This window comes from Amphiura filiformis, chromosome 7, assembly GCF_039555335.1.
Source record: "Amphiura filiformis chromosome 7, Afil_fr2py, whole genome shotgun sequence".
Classification (NCBI taxonomy): domain Eukaryota; kingdom Metazoa; phylum Echinodermata; class Ophiuroidea; order Amphilepidida; family Amphiuridae; genus Amphiura; species Amphiura filiformis.
In genome coordinates, this window is record NC_092634.1 from 52,422,570 (window position 1) to 52,438,814 (window position 16,245).

A 16,245-nucleotide genomic window follows, 5' to 3' on the forward strand; every position below is an offset into this window, starting at 1 on the left:
TCAAAACGTTTGAAAAATGAAACTAATTTTTAACGTTTGCTAAAAACAGGGGGAGGGCATGATGATGTCATGAGTTGTTAATCGCAGCTATAATGTAGGAAATAATTCTAAAATAGACAACTAGCTACACTGTAGCAGACATCGAAACCGTCGATGATGCTTAGTTGATTTATACGCAAATAATCGGATGCAAATTAGTGTTTTAAATTTCTTGAATATATTCTATTTTACCTAAAGCCCAAAGAACGAGCCCTGGATTTCAGAGGTCAGTTTTCTCTAGTGGGTTGACAGTTTATTTATAGTAGGCCTAAAGGTAGTATCAGTGTCTACCGACAGAAGCGGTATTAGTTCATCTACATGTCACCGAGACACACAAAAAAGCCAGGTGTAGCAAAGAGCTGCAAAGTAGCACGTATAAAACTAGGTCTAGTCAGTCTTAACACGGATCAACGCATACTATCCATACACTTATTTGTGGTTGAACAGGAACTGTACAAAATTTTTGTTGAAGTGTCAGTGACATCGTCAAAACGGAAAGGAATCAATCATCAATTGTTCAGTTGTTACGGTTAAAAGAGTTGGTGTCAATAGGCAAATGAAAGTTTGAAATATAGGCAGAATAAGAAATGAGGCTTCCATTATTTTCACCCAGGTCATTCTCATGATGACCAAGTATTTCCATTTTAAAATTAGGCATCTACCAGCCAAGACTCACTGCGACTCTTTTGCACAACTTCAAATACGCGGCATTAAAACAAAAATCAACAAAACAAGCAAACGCTGCCTTTTGGCGCTTTGCTGCGACTTTTGATTCTCCGATGCGATAGAAGCGGATTAGTATTATTTGGTGTTTATGGTTAAATACCACTAATTAGAGCTGGGCAGTGCGTGAAAAAAAAGAGGGACTATTTTCTTGTGTGGCATCTGAAAAGGGTGCTTAAAAATCAATTATTGCCAATCTGTTTAGTCCAAAATGTGCAAATTTCATATTAGCATGCAGAAATGACATGTTTTCTATCATAGGTCCCAAAAACGAGGGCGCACTGTAAATTTGGGGTCTTTACCTGGTCTTTTACACTTCAATGGTTTAAAACAAAAAAGTCTCAAATCATGAAATTTTGGTCATTTTGGGTGTCAACCTCCTACACTTAAATGATTTTAATCTTTTCGCAGTGAGAGTTCCAGTGTAGAGTGTAAGAAATATGAGAAAATCGTGCTTGAAATGACATTCCATTGAAAACTATGTTATAGAGAATTGGTGGTATTGAACCTTATTCTTGTTCTACGTTTTGTCCAAACATGCGACAAATCTGTCGAAACGGAAAACACGCATATAGCTATATGGCCCAAGACTATTTGTTTGAACAATGACCTACGATGAAAGCAGTCATCAGCCGTCATCCAACGACAAGTCATCAGCCGTCATCCAACGACAAATTGAAGACCTCAGTCCAAAAGCTGCACATGTCAAGTGTGGACGTTTTGAAATATTTACATTAAAAATAATTATTCTTAGCGCAAAAATAAAATCAGGTTTGAAAAAGAAAACAATTTCTTATTCCCATTATATGATCGTACATTATGGCTTTAACATTGGGGAAAGTTCAAAGTCAAAAGCATTTATTTGTGCTGAAATAGACTCCAATGGAGATTAGTCATCAATATATCAAGACACATCCAATGTAGCATGAAAATAAAAATAGCAGGGCGACGTGAAGATTGTCATGTATGTATTATATAAAAATAACTTGTGGGCTTCTAGGTCACAGGCTAACTTGTCCTACATATTGGATGGTTTTTGCTGTCCCGAGTTAAAAGATAATAACATAAGCTACATATCGGAATCTTGCAATCCTGATTTGCATTATTAATTAATGTTCTAATGCTCACGGTGCTGATAACCATGCAGTGTGTTATTTTGCTCCGTGAAGAGACATATTATTATGTTTTGATGAATCCAAGTGTGTGAAAATATTGGATCCAATACATAATAATGATAAAATTGCTTTACGCCCAATATTTATTGGTCTCGCTATGAGTTTTAAAATATAGGACGAGATGATATTGAATACTCATAAGGCTAAAAACATTATGCCGTAAAAATTCGTTAATAAACATGTGCATATTGACGAGTTGCTCGGACAAAAACGATTTTTTTAAGGGTATTTTGTTAAATTTTTCATTTTTCTTTTAATTTACGAATAGCTGTATAACACGTGTTTGTAAATGTAGAAAGAAAAAGAGAAACATATTTAAATTCGGAGAAAAAGATCAAGGCAACGACAGCTACTCCTATCATCAAATCAAGTGACACAATTTTACTGTCAGCCTGAGGTCAACAGAAAGGAAACTATTAATCCAATCTCAATGTCACTGAGGCTTGGCTGAATAAAATGACACTCGCGTATTATAATAATAAAGAATATAATAATTGTTTAAATATTTTTTTTAAATACACAAAGTTTTTTCTCTCAAAAGAATGCACGCGCTGTCCTAGGTGTTTTAAAGTCGCGGTGTTTACATGTCTTCACGCTTCAATGGTTTAAAACAATAAAAGTGTCAGATCATCATAATACCTGGTCATTTTACACTTTATTGATAATAATCTTTTCGCTGTGAGAGTTCCATATAAGAAATATGAGAAAATCGTACCTGAAATGACATGATTATTTCATTGAAAACTATTCTTGTTCAAACGGAAAAAAACGCATATTACTATATGGCCCAAGACTGTTTGTTTGAACAATGACCTGCGATGAAAGCAGTCATCAGCCGTCATCCCACGACAAATTGAAGACCTCATTCCAAAAGCTTTGGAAAACCTCAGTCCAAAAGTTTTTTCTCGCAAAAAGAATGCAGGGGCTGACCCAGGTGTTTTAAAGGAAAGGGAGCTTATTCATTCGGGTAAGTGCGTTAGTATTGGTCATTCTGGGGATAGAAATCAATGCCACTGAGGCTTGACTGAATAAATTGACACTCATCGGATTTAAAATGTTAATGCTTTTTTTGAAAAATGAATAATGATAAGCCTATAATAATTGTTTATATTAAAAAAAATACACAAAGTCTTTTCTCGCAAACAGAATGCACAGGCTCACAGCTGTGGCACGGGCTGATCCAGGTGTTGGAGAGGATACTCATTCGGGCAAGTGCGTTTCTATTGGCCATTCTGGGGATAGAAACCCCTCGAAGTAGAAACAATGTTGTTTTCTTCGAAACCACTTAAAAAATTGTCCCGGTTTTTGTTTCTAACGAATGTCCGCCATTGGCCCGATGAATTCACTTGTTACATAATAGCCATTCCCCGCACTGTGTTACGGATGTAAGAATGTGTGCGGAGTTTCCGTACGATGAACTTTGCAATGGAAAGTTCTCGTGCGCGCTGCATGGGTGTCCCGACCGCCAATTCACCCAGAAACGTCAAATTATAGGTAATTCTACACGTGTATATGATACATCCTAAAGATAAATATCTCAATCATTACAGTTCACTCAGTCTCATCTCTTTTCAACTTTAACTTGACTTCACTTAAACTATATACACAGGAAAAGCGTTCTAAATTCACGTCCCTAGATAAATAAAAGGCCCTTATTAAGTATGTGGGTGTTTTAGAAAATATTTATGATTAATATTACCATGATCACGAATTCACGATAATTGATATCATTTGCCACTATGTATTACCGTGATGGATATTGTATTATCCTATGAAAATCTCTTTTATTTATTTATAACAATTTCAGAGACATGTCTATATGAAAAAACAAAATCTTAGAGGCAGCTTAACACCAGGGGCTTAACATTTAACGCCTACTTTAATAGTCCGATCACAAATCCTTAAGTTTATTTTAAAGCGTCTATTATATAGCATGGCTTCAAAATCTGGCCGTCGACGCTCTGGCAGAACTAGCGCGGTTTAACCGCGTTCTTTCAGTTGTTCCAAACAATAGAGCCCCGCAGGTCCAATCGTCGGTTTTGCCAAACAATATATCCCCGCAGGTCTAATCGCCGGTTTTACCAATTTTGAAGGGTTTGGAAGCCATCCCTGTGGTGTTAAAGAGGTGGCGTTTAATGTAAAAATCCGTGTGTTCCATTTCCATATGCCTATACAGGGTGTATCATAATAAAGTATGAGTTGGAAAAATGCCACTAATTAATGTAGATTGAAAAGTATGAGGTATTTGGTCAAAATACTTTAGTTGATAGCTGAATCAATATCTTTTCCACCCCGAACTGTACAATCACTGGCGTGTGACCATTAATAACTTGACCAATTGCTATTTTTGTGAGCCGTAAAAATTGCAGTTGCGCGGAGTCAATTAAAATAACCTGAAAATCACAGTTTCGTCACTTTTTTACAGTAATTGACAGAACGCCTTGAATAATTGTTTGTAAATAATCGTGTGATTGCTTTGAAGCACCAAGTGGAATGGCCCCTAAGATCTCATGATCTTACACCTCTGGATTTCTTCTTGTGGGGCTATCGGACAAGTTTTTCTACAGAACTTGACGAACTCAAGAGACACGTAATTGCACAAGTTGACATCGAGGCAGGACAGACCTCTCACATGTCTCATAAGACATGGTGTGCCATCTGTATACAGAATTACAGATAAATAGTGGTCATGCCCTGGTAGCCATGTCATGCATGTGGAAGACTATTACTGTAAAGAAAGTGGTCAAACATGTGATTTTCATGTTGTTTTTTATTTTAACTAACTTCGCGCAACTGCATTTTTACTTGGCTCGCAAAAATAGTCATTGTTAATGATCACACGCTACTAACTTTGCAATGTGGGGGGCCAATGGCAGAATGTGGATTAACTGTCAATTATAACATTTTGACTAAATATACTTTTTAATCTATATATAGTGGTATTTTTCAAACTGAATACTTTATTTTGATACACCCTGTATCACGGCAAAAGCTCCGGTTTATACATCAGCCTATCGCCCGAAAGTAACAATGAGACATCTGTGACGGCACCAGAATTTTTTCTGGGAGCAATGAGGGGAGGAGGGGCAAAGTGAACCGGGGCAGTGGCTCAAATAGAACGGTTTTGACCAAAAAGTAATTGTACATGGTTTTTTTTATAAAGTAAGATACTTGATACAAAAAAATAGGTCCACGCCATTGTATTAAAGGAGTATTTCATGATCCTAGAATCCCCTGAGCTTGTCATACTGCAGTTACTGTCCGTTTTCCTATACACAATACACAGTGCTCTCACCATTGACGCGCGACCTTTACAAATAGTGTATGTTAGAAGTATATGCATTTGCCTAGTTAACATCACTGTGTGAAAAATAACCGGCCAATATTTAAAGTATTCTCCAAACTTCTAGCAAATATATTTCTCTAACATGACCTAAAATTACAGCTAGGTTAGATGTTCAGAAATAGTCGCACTTTCGTAAAATATGAGTGAGGGCAAGGCATAGCTAGCTCATAGCTAGCCAACTCCCCGTGTTAATTGAATGGAGATTTGACCGAAAATATTGGTAACGGACCGCTCAGTTCTGAAGGATGCCACAAAAAAACGGTACAAGCTACATTTAAAGTATTCTATGAAATTCTAGAAAATATAGTTTTGTAACATGTCCTAAATTTTTAGTTAATTTAGGTGTTTGGAAATAGTCGCACTTTTGTGTTTTAGGAAGGATATGTAAACGACAGATAACACCAAAAAATATGAAGAAATTATTTCCAAACCGTGTTAAGTCAACAATCATTATGTTGCTCATTTTCAAAATTGCTGATTAACAATAAGCAGACCTTTGTCTCATTTTGTGAACAATGGTCCACATACCATTGTTTCCTTGCGTTTCCTTTATAATCGGTTACCCAACTGAAGCTATAATACCAGCTCATTGCGATACCGCACATGTAAAACAGACACATGTGCACAACCAGAGAAGATCTGATTTAATCAGTTGAGCTGTTTTCAATGAGTGTTATCTTGGTTTTTAAAATAGCTTTTAATGGGGTTTAAGTCCTGCAAAGGTCGTGGTGAATTCTACTGTAGACATGACTGCATCATGTTTCTTTTTTACATTGAAACCAATCCTCTTACATCCCATGCGGTACGATTTTTCACCTCTCCCACTGCAATTTACTTTACATTTCCTAATCTTTCTTTGATTACTATGCTAATGTTACAATTGTTTTAAAGAAGAAAAAATTATCCAAACCTTTAGCCAATTCCTTTTGTAAAGGAATTTTTATTCTGACATTTTTCAGTAGGTATCCACAAGCTTATTCACAAAACTTCAGTTGATTCCGATTATGCGATTGCATGTTATGCATGAATGATTATGTGTATTACACTGCTCCATAGACCACTGTTGTAATTTTGTTCTGGTACACCAGAACGTAATTCAAATTTGACGATATTTTTGCTAAACGATTTATCTGCAAGAAATTATTTGCACATAAACATTATAGCGGCCAGTGGTATAAAAATGTCAACTTTTTAAAGAATTATAGTGGGGGGAGGCTGAGTATCACGAACTGCTCTTTTAATTTGAAAGTGAAACATCCAAATTTGTACAGTTGAGTTATCGAACTCAAATCTCGAGTCGAGTCGAGTCTTTGGGTCTGAATGTTGAGTCGAGTCATTTCAAAGTTGAGACCCGAGTCAAGTCATTCATTCGAGTCGAGTCATCAAAAGTCGACAAGTCGTCTGCAAACATAACATAAGATCATGTAGTTCCCAATACAGAATGAATGCCGATATAAAACTTTTACAGCATATTTTGCATAGTAATTAACATGTAAAAAGGAATTATATGCAATCTTAACTTGATGTAATGATGCAGAAAAAAGCTCAAACTCACCGCTTTCATGACGTTTTCTGCAAGATCGGCATAGCTGGCTCCCCATATTGTACAGCTGCTGTCCAACCATTGCTATTGCGGTTTGGTAACCTCTCCAGCAACTGAAGAGGTCAGCTCTATCACTTACATCCGAATCACCTAAAATCACCGTCTTGATCAATTCACTGAAGAAATGAGTCATTTTGTTTTCCCTCTGAAATTGACTTGTTACTCCCTTTGACAGACGCTTACCAGGCCAGCCAGGTATATCCTCATATACCTCGGATAGCCTGTATGACATCAGATCGCTTGTTTCCTTCAAATCTCGTGTGTGTTTCGAAGACACTATGACATCATCTGTCTTCTTTTTGATGTAGAGAACCTTGAACTTGAGCACTGATCCCCTCACAATTTGGCAAAAAAGAAAAGTAGCCTACAGGCTTATGATGACGTGTATGAAAACTGTATAGGCTACTTGTTCTACTAAACCGTAACTATTTTGCTGCGTTGTGTACTTATGCACATGTTTACTTGCTCTTTTTACTTATTTTTTAAAGATGCAAAACAGATTAACAGGTTATAGGTTTAAAGTTATCATTGGTTATTGCTTGACTTGTATCTAAAGACTGCACAAAAAGTAATGCATCCGTTGTAAATACGCCTATAGCTTCAGAATATTATTGATTAGTTGTATTCACAATGTTTTGACATAGAACGAAGGATGCATGGTGTTCTATGTCAAAACATATTTTTTTATTGTTACAGTCTGAAATTTAACCAAGTGTTTGTGAGATGTGAAAACAAGTTCTTACCCTAAAAATTCACGGTGTCAATAATACATAAAAGCCTCGTAAAATTTCAGATTTTCATCTTAAAGGGGCATTTCGTGATCCACAGCCTCATCCCCCACTTTTCTCAAAAAAGTTGAGATTTTTATATCACTGGAATACTCTGGCTACATAATGTTTATGTACAAAATATTTCTTGCAGATTAATTCGTTTAGCAAAGATATCGCGAAATTTGAATTTCGTTCTGGTGCACCAGAACGAAATTACAACGTATTGTCTATGGAGCAGTGTAATACACATAATCATGCATAACTCGCAAACGCAAAATCGGAATCAACTGAAATTTTGGGAATATGCTTTTTCGTGAATATGTACTGAAAAATGTCATGAAAAGAGGATGCTAGGATCACGAAATACTCCTTTAATTAAGAACCGCAATAAAGCCTTAGTATTTTTCATTAATATCGTTCAAATTGAACTTTGGAATTTGAAAAGTATCACGTTGGGTATAAAGCTGTGCTAACACTTTTCTTTGTTGATGACTTTAACCACATTTTTTATTTTTTCAAATATCTTAAAAGTACAATAATCTGGTAATTGAACAGATCACACAAATCTACTGACCGCAAGTATATTAATAGCGACCAAATGGGTTTGGCACGGTCATTCCCATGGTCCAACAAAACAAAACCAATAATACTTTATGTATAAAACTAATCAAACAATCCAAATTATTATTCAAGACAGTGACAAAGTTTCCCTGCACAACGAGTACATTATAGTCCTGCACTGGATTCAAGCGGAATTGTCAACTTTGAATATACCCTCCTAAATTTAACCGCATACACCTGTACATCACTTATCTGATAAATAACTTTTATTATTGGGAGAGGGCGTATGATTGCTCTGTTTGTATTAGAATTTATCCGATGGTTAAAATCTTCGAAATATCCAAAAACGTCATAGATTGATAAATATAGTAAAAAGCATTTCTGCAAACTTCCGTTTTACAACGGAAATCAATCGATGCTAAACGGATCACATGCATCACATGATATTAATATTTACTCTAATTGTTAGTGTTTGGTTATCAGACAATGTGTGGTCAGGTGATCAGTCAGATGGTCACTCTACAAGGACATGAATGTTTTTATTTATGTTTTGGTTTCACTGTTTGATCCTTTCAATATTAATGCCATTTTCTTTTAAATAATTTAATTTATGAGAGAGGGGAGGGAGAGAGAGAGAAATAAGCATAAGACATAGCGCTGAATCTTAAGAAAGATATTCAACTGATGTATTGTGCACGTAGAACGCCACTCGATGGCTATTGTTAAACAAGACCCACTCAGTCACTTAATTAGGCGCTTGAAACGACCGAATTCGGTGTTGAAATTAGCAAAATTTTAGTTACACCTTTTCACTTCATAATTAATTTTCTCGGTCAAATGAAAAGCAGTAATTTAAGAAGAAAGCTCTAATGCCTGGTACTATATATATTTTCAAACCCTGGTGTTAAACTTAGGTGTGAAATTTAGGCGTCTAGTGCAAGATTTTCGATTTTCACAGGCTTCAAGTCGCCACGTGAGCTTTTTTTTGGTAACGTTTTTTGCTTTTCATGAAATTGTGTCTTTTAGTGTAAGATTTGTTATTTTTGTAGGCCTCAACTTCGCCCGTGAGCTTTTGTTTTTTAATTGTTTTTTTAGCGTTTCAAGCTATAGTTCGCTAAAGAAAGATTTTCCCACCTCTATAAGGCACATCGTGTGGGTTTGAAAAAAATATACAGTACCAAACATTATAGTTTTTCCTGACATTTGCTGAAAAAATTATTGCCGTTCATTTGGCCGAAAAATGAATTTTACAGTGAAAAAGTGTAACTCAAAATTGTGCTAATTTCAACACCAAATTCGATCGTTCGTATTGACTGAGTGATCCTCGTATAACAATAGCTAACAACATGATAGCCATCGATGGCCGATTCACTAGCGTTCTGAGTGTATAATGCTCAACTTTTTAATTAATCAAGATAGTGATGATTTTCCCCGCACAAAGATTACATTGGTCCTGCAATGCACTGGATTCAAGCGGAATTCAGTCTATACTTTGAATATACACCTGAAACTTGGACCCCGTATCGTTTATTTGATACATCGCTTTTATTATTAGGAGAAGGCGTATGATTGCTTTGTTTGTATTAGGATTTATCCGATGGCTAAAATCTAAAATAGAAACATCTTTATTTCCAAAAACGTCATAGGTTGATGAATGTAGGCATAGGGAAAAATCATTTCTACAAACTTCCGTTTTATACTTCGGCAATCGATCGATGTTAGACGGCTCACATGATATTAATATTTACTGTTAGTGTTTGACTATCAGACAGTGTTGTCAGGTGGTCAGTCAGATGGTCACTCTACAAGGACATGAATGTTTTTATTTAATGTTTTAGTTTCAGTTTTTTTATCCTTTCAATATTGATACCATCTTTAAATAGTTTAATTTATGAGAGAGAGAGAGAGAGAGAGAGAGAGAGGGTGAGAGAAAAATAAGTATAAGCCATAGAGCTGCATAAGATATTCAACTCTATAATTGTATATCATACTTCAAATCAAATGTTGTTGTTTTTTCTAAACCCGCAGTCGCAGATTGAGCAAGCAGTATCTTTTAGTTCATATTTAAGACCTCATTCGTTGAAATCGTTCAAGAAGTAAAGACACTACATCCAAATGCCCAAGGAAGATGCAAATTCACAAGTCGCAGTCTGCTCCATTGCATGCCCTACTAATTTGTACACAAATCGTTCTCGAGCAAGAGAACTAGCGCCGTGCTTTCATTGATTAGAACACGAAAGTGTAACTTTTGTTTTGTCACTTCCTTAGCTTTTACATTCTATTAAAAGATTTTCATTTTAACGTTAATATTTTCAACAAATTGTTTAAGTTACTTAAGAATATTTGCAATATAGGAAGTATTTAATTTAGAGTATTAGAATTGAAATTCATCTGGTTTGTTTTCTGCGAAAGAATGATCGTTATCGCCTGCGGAAACAGCAAATAATTGCCATTGAAGCAGATCCACTCCTACTCTCAATGATAAACTGGTGTTACGCAAATTCTTAAGGTTCATATACGCCAAATATATATAGCGACGTAGAATACTCGTCAACAAGTTTTCGTTATTTAGACGTGATCAATTTGAACAAAACGGGATCAAATCGATGTTGCCTCCACAGTATGGGATTGTACTGACGAAAACAAACACATGATAGACAGAATCAATTTCTGATTTGTAACGTGCATTTCATACTTTCGTGAGGGCGTAACAACTCAGGATTTTTACACCATAATGACGTCATAAGCGACAACCCCCATTACTTTGTGATGTAGTTAAAAAAAGAAACTGTACCCTAGGCTATTACATTGAGACAAGAGTTAAGATTTCTATAACATCCAGATACAACATCATGTGCAAAGCAAATGGGTCATGATTGTAATGTAGCATATTATGGGCCTAGACCTAAATAAAATTAAACATCAAAATTTGAACATAGATATAGATAATTGTATAATAATATAATAAAGAAGAGATGAAAAGCAACAAAAGAACCGTAGAAAATATGAACATAACAAGAACAACAAAAATGACAACAATAATTATTAAAAAAACGGATAAATCAAAATGCGCAACCTGCCTGTGGTATATGTTTTAGGACAAAAGAAAATTGGGGCACAAAAGAAAAGGAAATTTATATTAATTTTCACAATGCCTCTCTAGGTTTGCTTTCTGTTTGCACTCATCTTTGAGTGCAGAACTTTGAAAATCATTGTTTTAAATAAAATTATATCATTAAAATCTCTCTATTGGAAGCAATACTGGAGCAAAATTTGGAAGGACGAACACTTACCACTTTCATGACTTGGGCAATTTCGACACCGCCGGCATAAGAGGCTTCCCATCGCAGCATACCGTCTGTTTCGCAACATTATGACCGCGTATTCACCTTAAATATCTCTGCAAGCTGTTTCCCACAATTCAACCAACAGAATAGCTGCTCTATCTTAAAATGCATTAAGGCAGCAACAAATTAGTCCTCCAATCGATCAACTTAAAACAAATGAGTCACCGTTTATCATTATTGTCTTCTCTCGATACTTTCTTCGTAATTATCCATCCTCCGTGACCATGGAGACGAATTCATCACACCAATTGCCAACGGCACCTGGCAAAGACCAGACTGTCTTCACAGATTTAAGAACTTTCTAGGTTCAAACCACGTGTATTCTTAGTACTAATATGGTCAGTTAATGCCTAGAAACAAGCGTTTCTCATTTTTCCCCTTTATCGTATTTTAAGGTGGGTGTCATATCAGTCCGTATCTATGGCCACAGTGACGGTGGCCAGACGTATAGTCACATGTTGATAACCTTTGTTAAAACGCTGATGCACTGGGTGATATTCCACCCAACCAACAGTGTCGTAGCGTCACAGGGGCACGGGGGACACGCGGGGCCCCCTCCCCCAATCGATTGCAAAATTTAGAAAATCCCATAGTAAAATTGCCGAAAACGGATTGTGCCCCCCCATTTAGACCCGGTGTTCCCCAATCATGGTCGCCCCCCCCCCCCTCCCCTCAACATGATGACCCTCGAAACGCCGCTGCCAACCAACATCCAAATTTCTGTAAAATAATCATGACAGTGCTTTAGCTGGAAGACGGTTGTTTGCAAGCACCCATACATCTCGGTAAACACAAACATTTTTAAAACGTTTTTACAACTTGAGTTTTGGTTTTGGTAAAAACGTTCTAATAACATTAAAATGTCGGCATTTAAATGTTATGAAAAAGTTTTTGTATCAAAGCACATTGTAACAACTTTATTAAAATGTTGTCAAAATGTTATTGTAAACATTTTTGCCAAATATTTTGTCAACACTTAAATAACATTATTTTAAGAATATTTTACAGTACGTTTTCAAAACTTTTCTGAATGTTATGCCCTTTAAATAACCCGACATTTAAACGTTTTAATAGAGCAACATGATTTTGGGTCTGCAAGCACCCATTTATTTCAGTAAACACAAACATTTTCAAAACGTTTTTACATAAATAAATCTTGACTTTCGGTTTTGATAAAAAAAACCGTTATAATAACATTAAAATGTCGGGTTTTAAATGTCATGAAAACGTTTTGAATCAAGGTACACTGCAACAAATTTATTAAAATGTTGTCAAAATGTTATTGTAAAATTAGTTTTGCAAACATTTTTGCCAAATATTTTGTCAACACTCCGGCAATCACAACATTATGCCTTATTTTAGAAAAATTTATCAAGTACTAATCTCATGGGTTTATTTAAAACAAACTCATGTTGACCATAAAAACAAATAAAAAACAGCCGGCTCTCAACACGCGATATTCAAAATTCCCGCACCGAAATTGTCTAGTGCAATGACGTCATGGTTATTTGTGCTCAATTGTTGTCAACCTTCATTGTATTGCTGGGATGTCATTGCACTGGACAAATTCGAATACCGCGTGTTGAGAGGCGGCTGTATTAATTCGTTTTTATGGTAGTAAGAGTTTGTTTCAAATGTTGTGATTGAATAACATTATTTTAGCATATTTGACAGTACGTTTTCAAAACCATTTTTGAATGTTATAACCTTGAACAAACGACATTTCAACGTTTCCTTGCAACTTTATCTAACATTTTGCGAAGCCTCCAAAATGTTTTGTGTTTGCTGGGATGCTGCCTTTGCATTTTCATAAGTCTTGTAACTTGTAGTTGGTCATACCAAAAGGTTCACACTGAGAACCGCAGAATCTGTTGCAATGAGCGTGCTGTGCTTGTGTCAAATAATAATGATCCTATTTCTAAAAATATCTAAAATGTGGATCATTATGACTTAAGCAGTCTAGTAGAATTTTACTAGATATGAAGTAAAATAAGATGTGATTTCGGAGAGAGCCAACCGAGCCACATTATCCAATTAGAGCCATTGTCCACATTATCCAATTAGACCAGCTTTAACGTATACTGTTCACTCTATATGCCCGGTCTATTTGTCATTCAAATCACAAATATAAGACCCGGCTGTCAGTACTCAATGTGGTATTCATACTGAACATTCTAAAAGACAACATAGATCCTAGTCACAGATTACAATGATTGTATTCACATGAATGATGGCGAAACAATTGATGGAACGAACGTGTTAATTTGCACGATGTCCTGAAACAGAACGCGCCTGGGAAAATATATAAAAAGATGACGCATAATTTTAACCACCACAAAGTAATATATATTATGTATTTCAGATAAGTCGTCTAAATCATGAACAAACGAAAAGTCACCTGTAGTTTATATCTTATTTTAAATCAATAAATGTTTTTCCCCTTTTCATAGAAACACGGATCGGTCCTCCCTGATTGAGATGAAAAGTAGAGACAATGTAGACCTACAGTTACCGTGGTTACTATAAATATAATATAGGGCGTAGGCCTTGAGGCTCAGACCCGTACGCAGTACCATCACGAGTCATATAGCATTATTGTAATGTCGACCAATTCTACATTAATGTGGGTGTTTTGGTGAACTCGTTCAATGCTCTGTTGTCGTCAGTGGCTATAATGAAAGACAGAGATAAAAAAGACTAAATCGCGTCTGACGTCAGGGCAAAGTCGCGCCGTGATTGGTTGCCGACCTGTGCAGACGTTACGGCATTTTCTGTCTAGTTGTCATGTTGTCAGAAGTTCAGACGCGAACTAGTTTTTTTTTTATCTCTGTCATTATACACCAGGGTTTTTTTCATAGGGGTAGAAGGGCAATATAATGGGAGGCGGGGCACACCGTCATCATCCCTATATCTTCGTGTTAAAAATTGCCCTGATAGTACGATGAATCCTCACGTTTTTCAACAACTACGCATGGTGATTTTATTCGAGATAGGCCGTGCAACTCAGGCTAAGCATACAATTTGAGATTTTGAGCGCCTGCCACACTGTTTCTATTCTATGTTTTACGATTTTCGCATGATCAATATATGGCTGGCCGTAACCGCCACAACGTGGAGCTGCTACGCGTAGCTTACTTTTCGCTTCGCGGAGCTAAATTGACCAATCATGTTAGATCTTTTCATTACGCGGAGCCAGTGGATGCATCCTCGTTCCAGAGAGAAAACTCTTGCCAAAATTAATGTTTACTATGGGGATTTTAAATGAATCGATTGTAAATAAACCACGACCAGTTGTACAGGATCAATACCATTGTTTGATTAGTGTATAGTCAATGTTACCTTGCATGCATGTGTCATGTGTGTGGCGTGTTTGTTTGTTTGTTTGTCTACTGTGTCAGGCCAGGATCACTGACACCCACGGTACTGATACTCTCATACTATCACGGTGATCATATTGTTGAATGTTGTTGACTTTAAAATAATCATGATGCAGTCATGTCTACAGTAGAACTCACCACGACCTTTGAAGGACTTAAACCCTATTAAAAGCTATTAAACCAAGATAACACTCAATGAAAACGGCTCAACTATGTTACATCAGATCTTCTCTGGTTAAATACACACTGCACTTGTGTCTGTTTTACCTGTGCAATGAGCAATGAGCTGGTATTATAGTTTCAGTTGGGTGAACGATTATAAAGCGAACGCAAGGTAACAATACTGTGGGCTTTTGTTTACGAAATGAGACAATAGTCTGCTTAGTGTTAACCAGCGTTCTTGAAAATGAGAAGCTTAATGACTTAACACGGTTTAGAAATAATTTCTTCATATACAAAAGTACCAATATTTCCAAACACCTAAATTAGCTAAAAATTTAGGACATGGTACAAAACTATATTTTCTAGAATTTCAGAGAATACTTTAAATATTGGCCTGTTATTTTTTACACAGTAGTCAACTAGGCAATGGCCTATACTTCTAACATACACTAGTGTATAGGTCACGCGTCAATGGTGAGCGCACTGAGTATTGTGTATAGGAAAACGGACAGTAACTACAGTATGTATGGCCTACTACTAGTATATAAAGTAAATCCGAACTGGTTTGCAGTTTGCTGAAGGTCGAATTCCGCAGGGACACCGCGCAAGTTATACAAATTAGCTCCCGGCGATACACTGCAGATCGCAGAACTGTGTGCATAGTTTACCACCACTCTGCCTAGCTATATAGTTATGTACAATACTGTATGAGTTTCTTATGAATGCATGTCCATCTTAATAATAAGTCAGTTCGTACTTTTCATAAACTACTTTTTAAATCATAACTTTCGTGACCGAGGATATCTTGCAACTACGTGACGCTCGTCTGGCAAATTCTTAATGAATAAATTCGCTTCACGTAATGAGTAAGTCGTACTTAATTAGTCAGTTTTACCTCCGAGTAATGAAAAACTCTAACATGATCATGATCGGTCAATTTGGCTCCACGGAGCAAAAAGTCAGCTACGCGTAGCAGCTCCACGTTGTGGCGGTTGCGGCCTACCATATCAGTATCCCATATGATATTTCTATTGCAAGAAAATTTTATTTGTTGTCAGGTTTTATCTTAAATACACTAACTGGAAATTAAATACACTAATTAGTGAGGACCGGTACACACCGACACCGCCTGGCTAATAATT

At 36.3% G+C, this 16,245-nt stretch overlaps 1 protein-coding gene across 1 annotated transcript in view; it reads right to left on the bottom strand.

Annotated features, from left to right (window-relative positions):
- The window catches only part of LOC140157321 (aromatic-L-amino-acid decarboxylase-like), a 36,440-nt gene extending 29,344 nt beyond the window's left edge, over positions 1 to 7,096 (bottom strand). The window contains exon 1 of the mRNA XM_072180462.1: positions 6,839 to 7,096. Coding sequence (XP_072036563.1) covers positions 6,839 to 7,019 — 181 coding nt within the window. The 5' untranslated portion in view covers positions 7,020 to 7,096. The remainder of the gene's footprint in view (positions 1 to 6,838) is intronic.
- Positions 7,097 to 16,245: the final 9,149 nt, after the last annotated feature.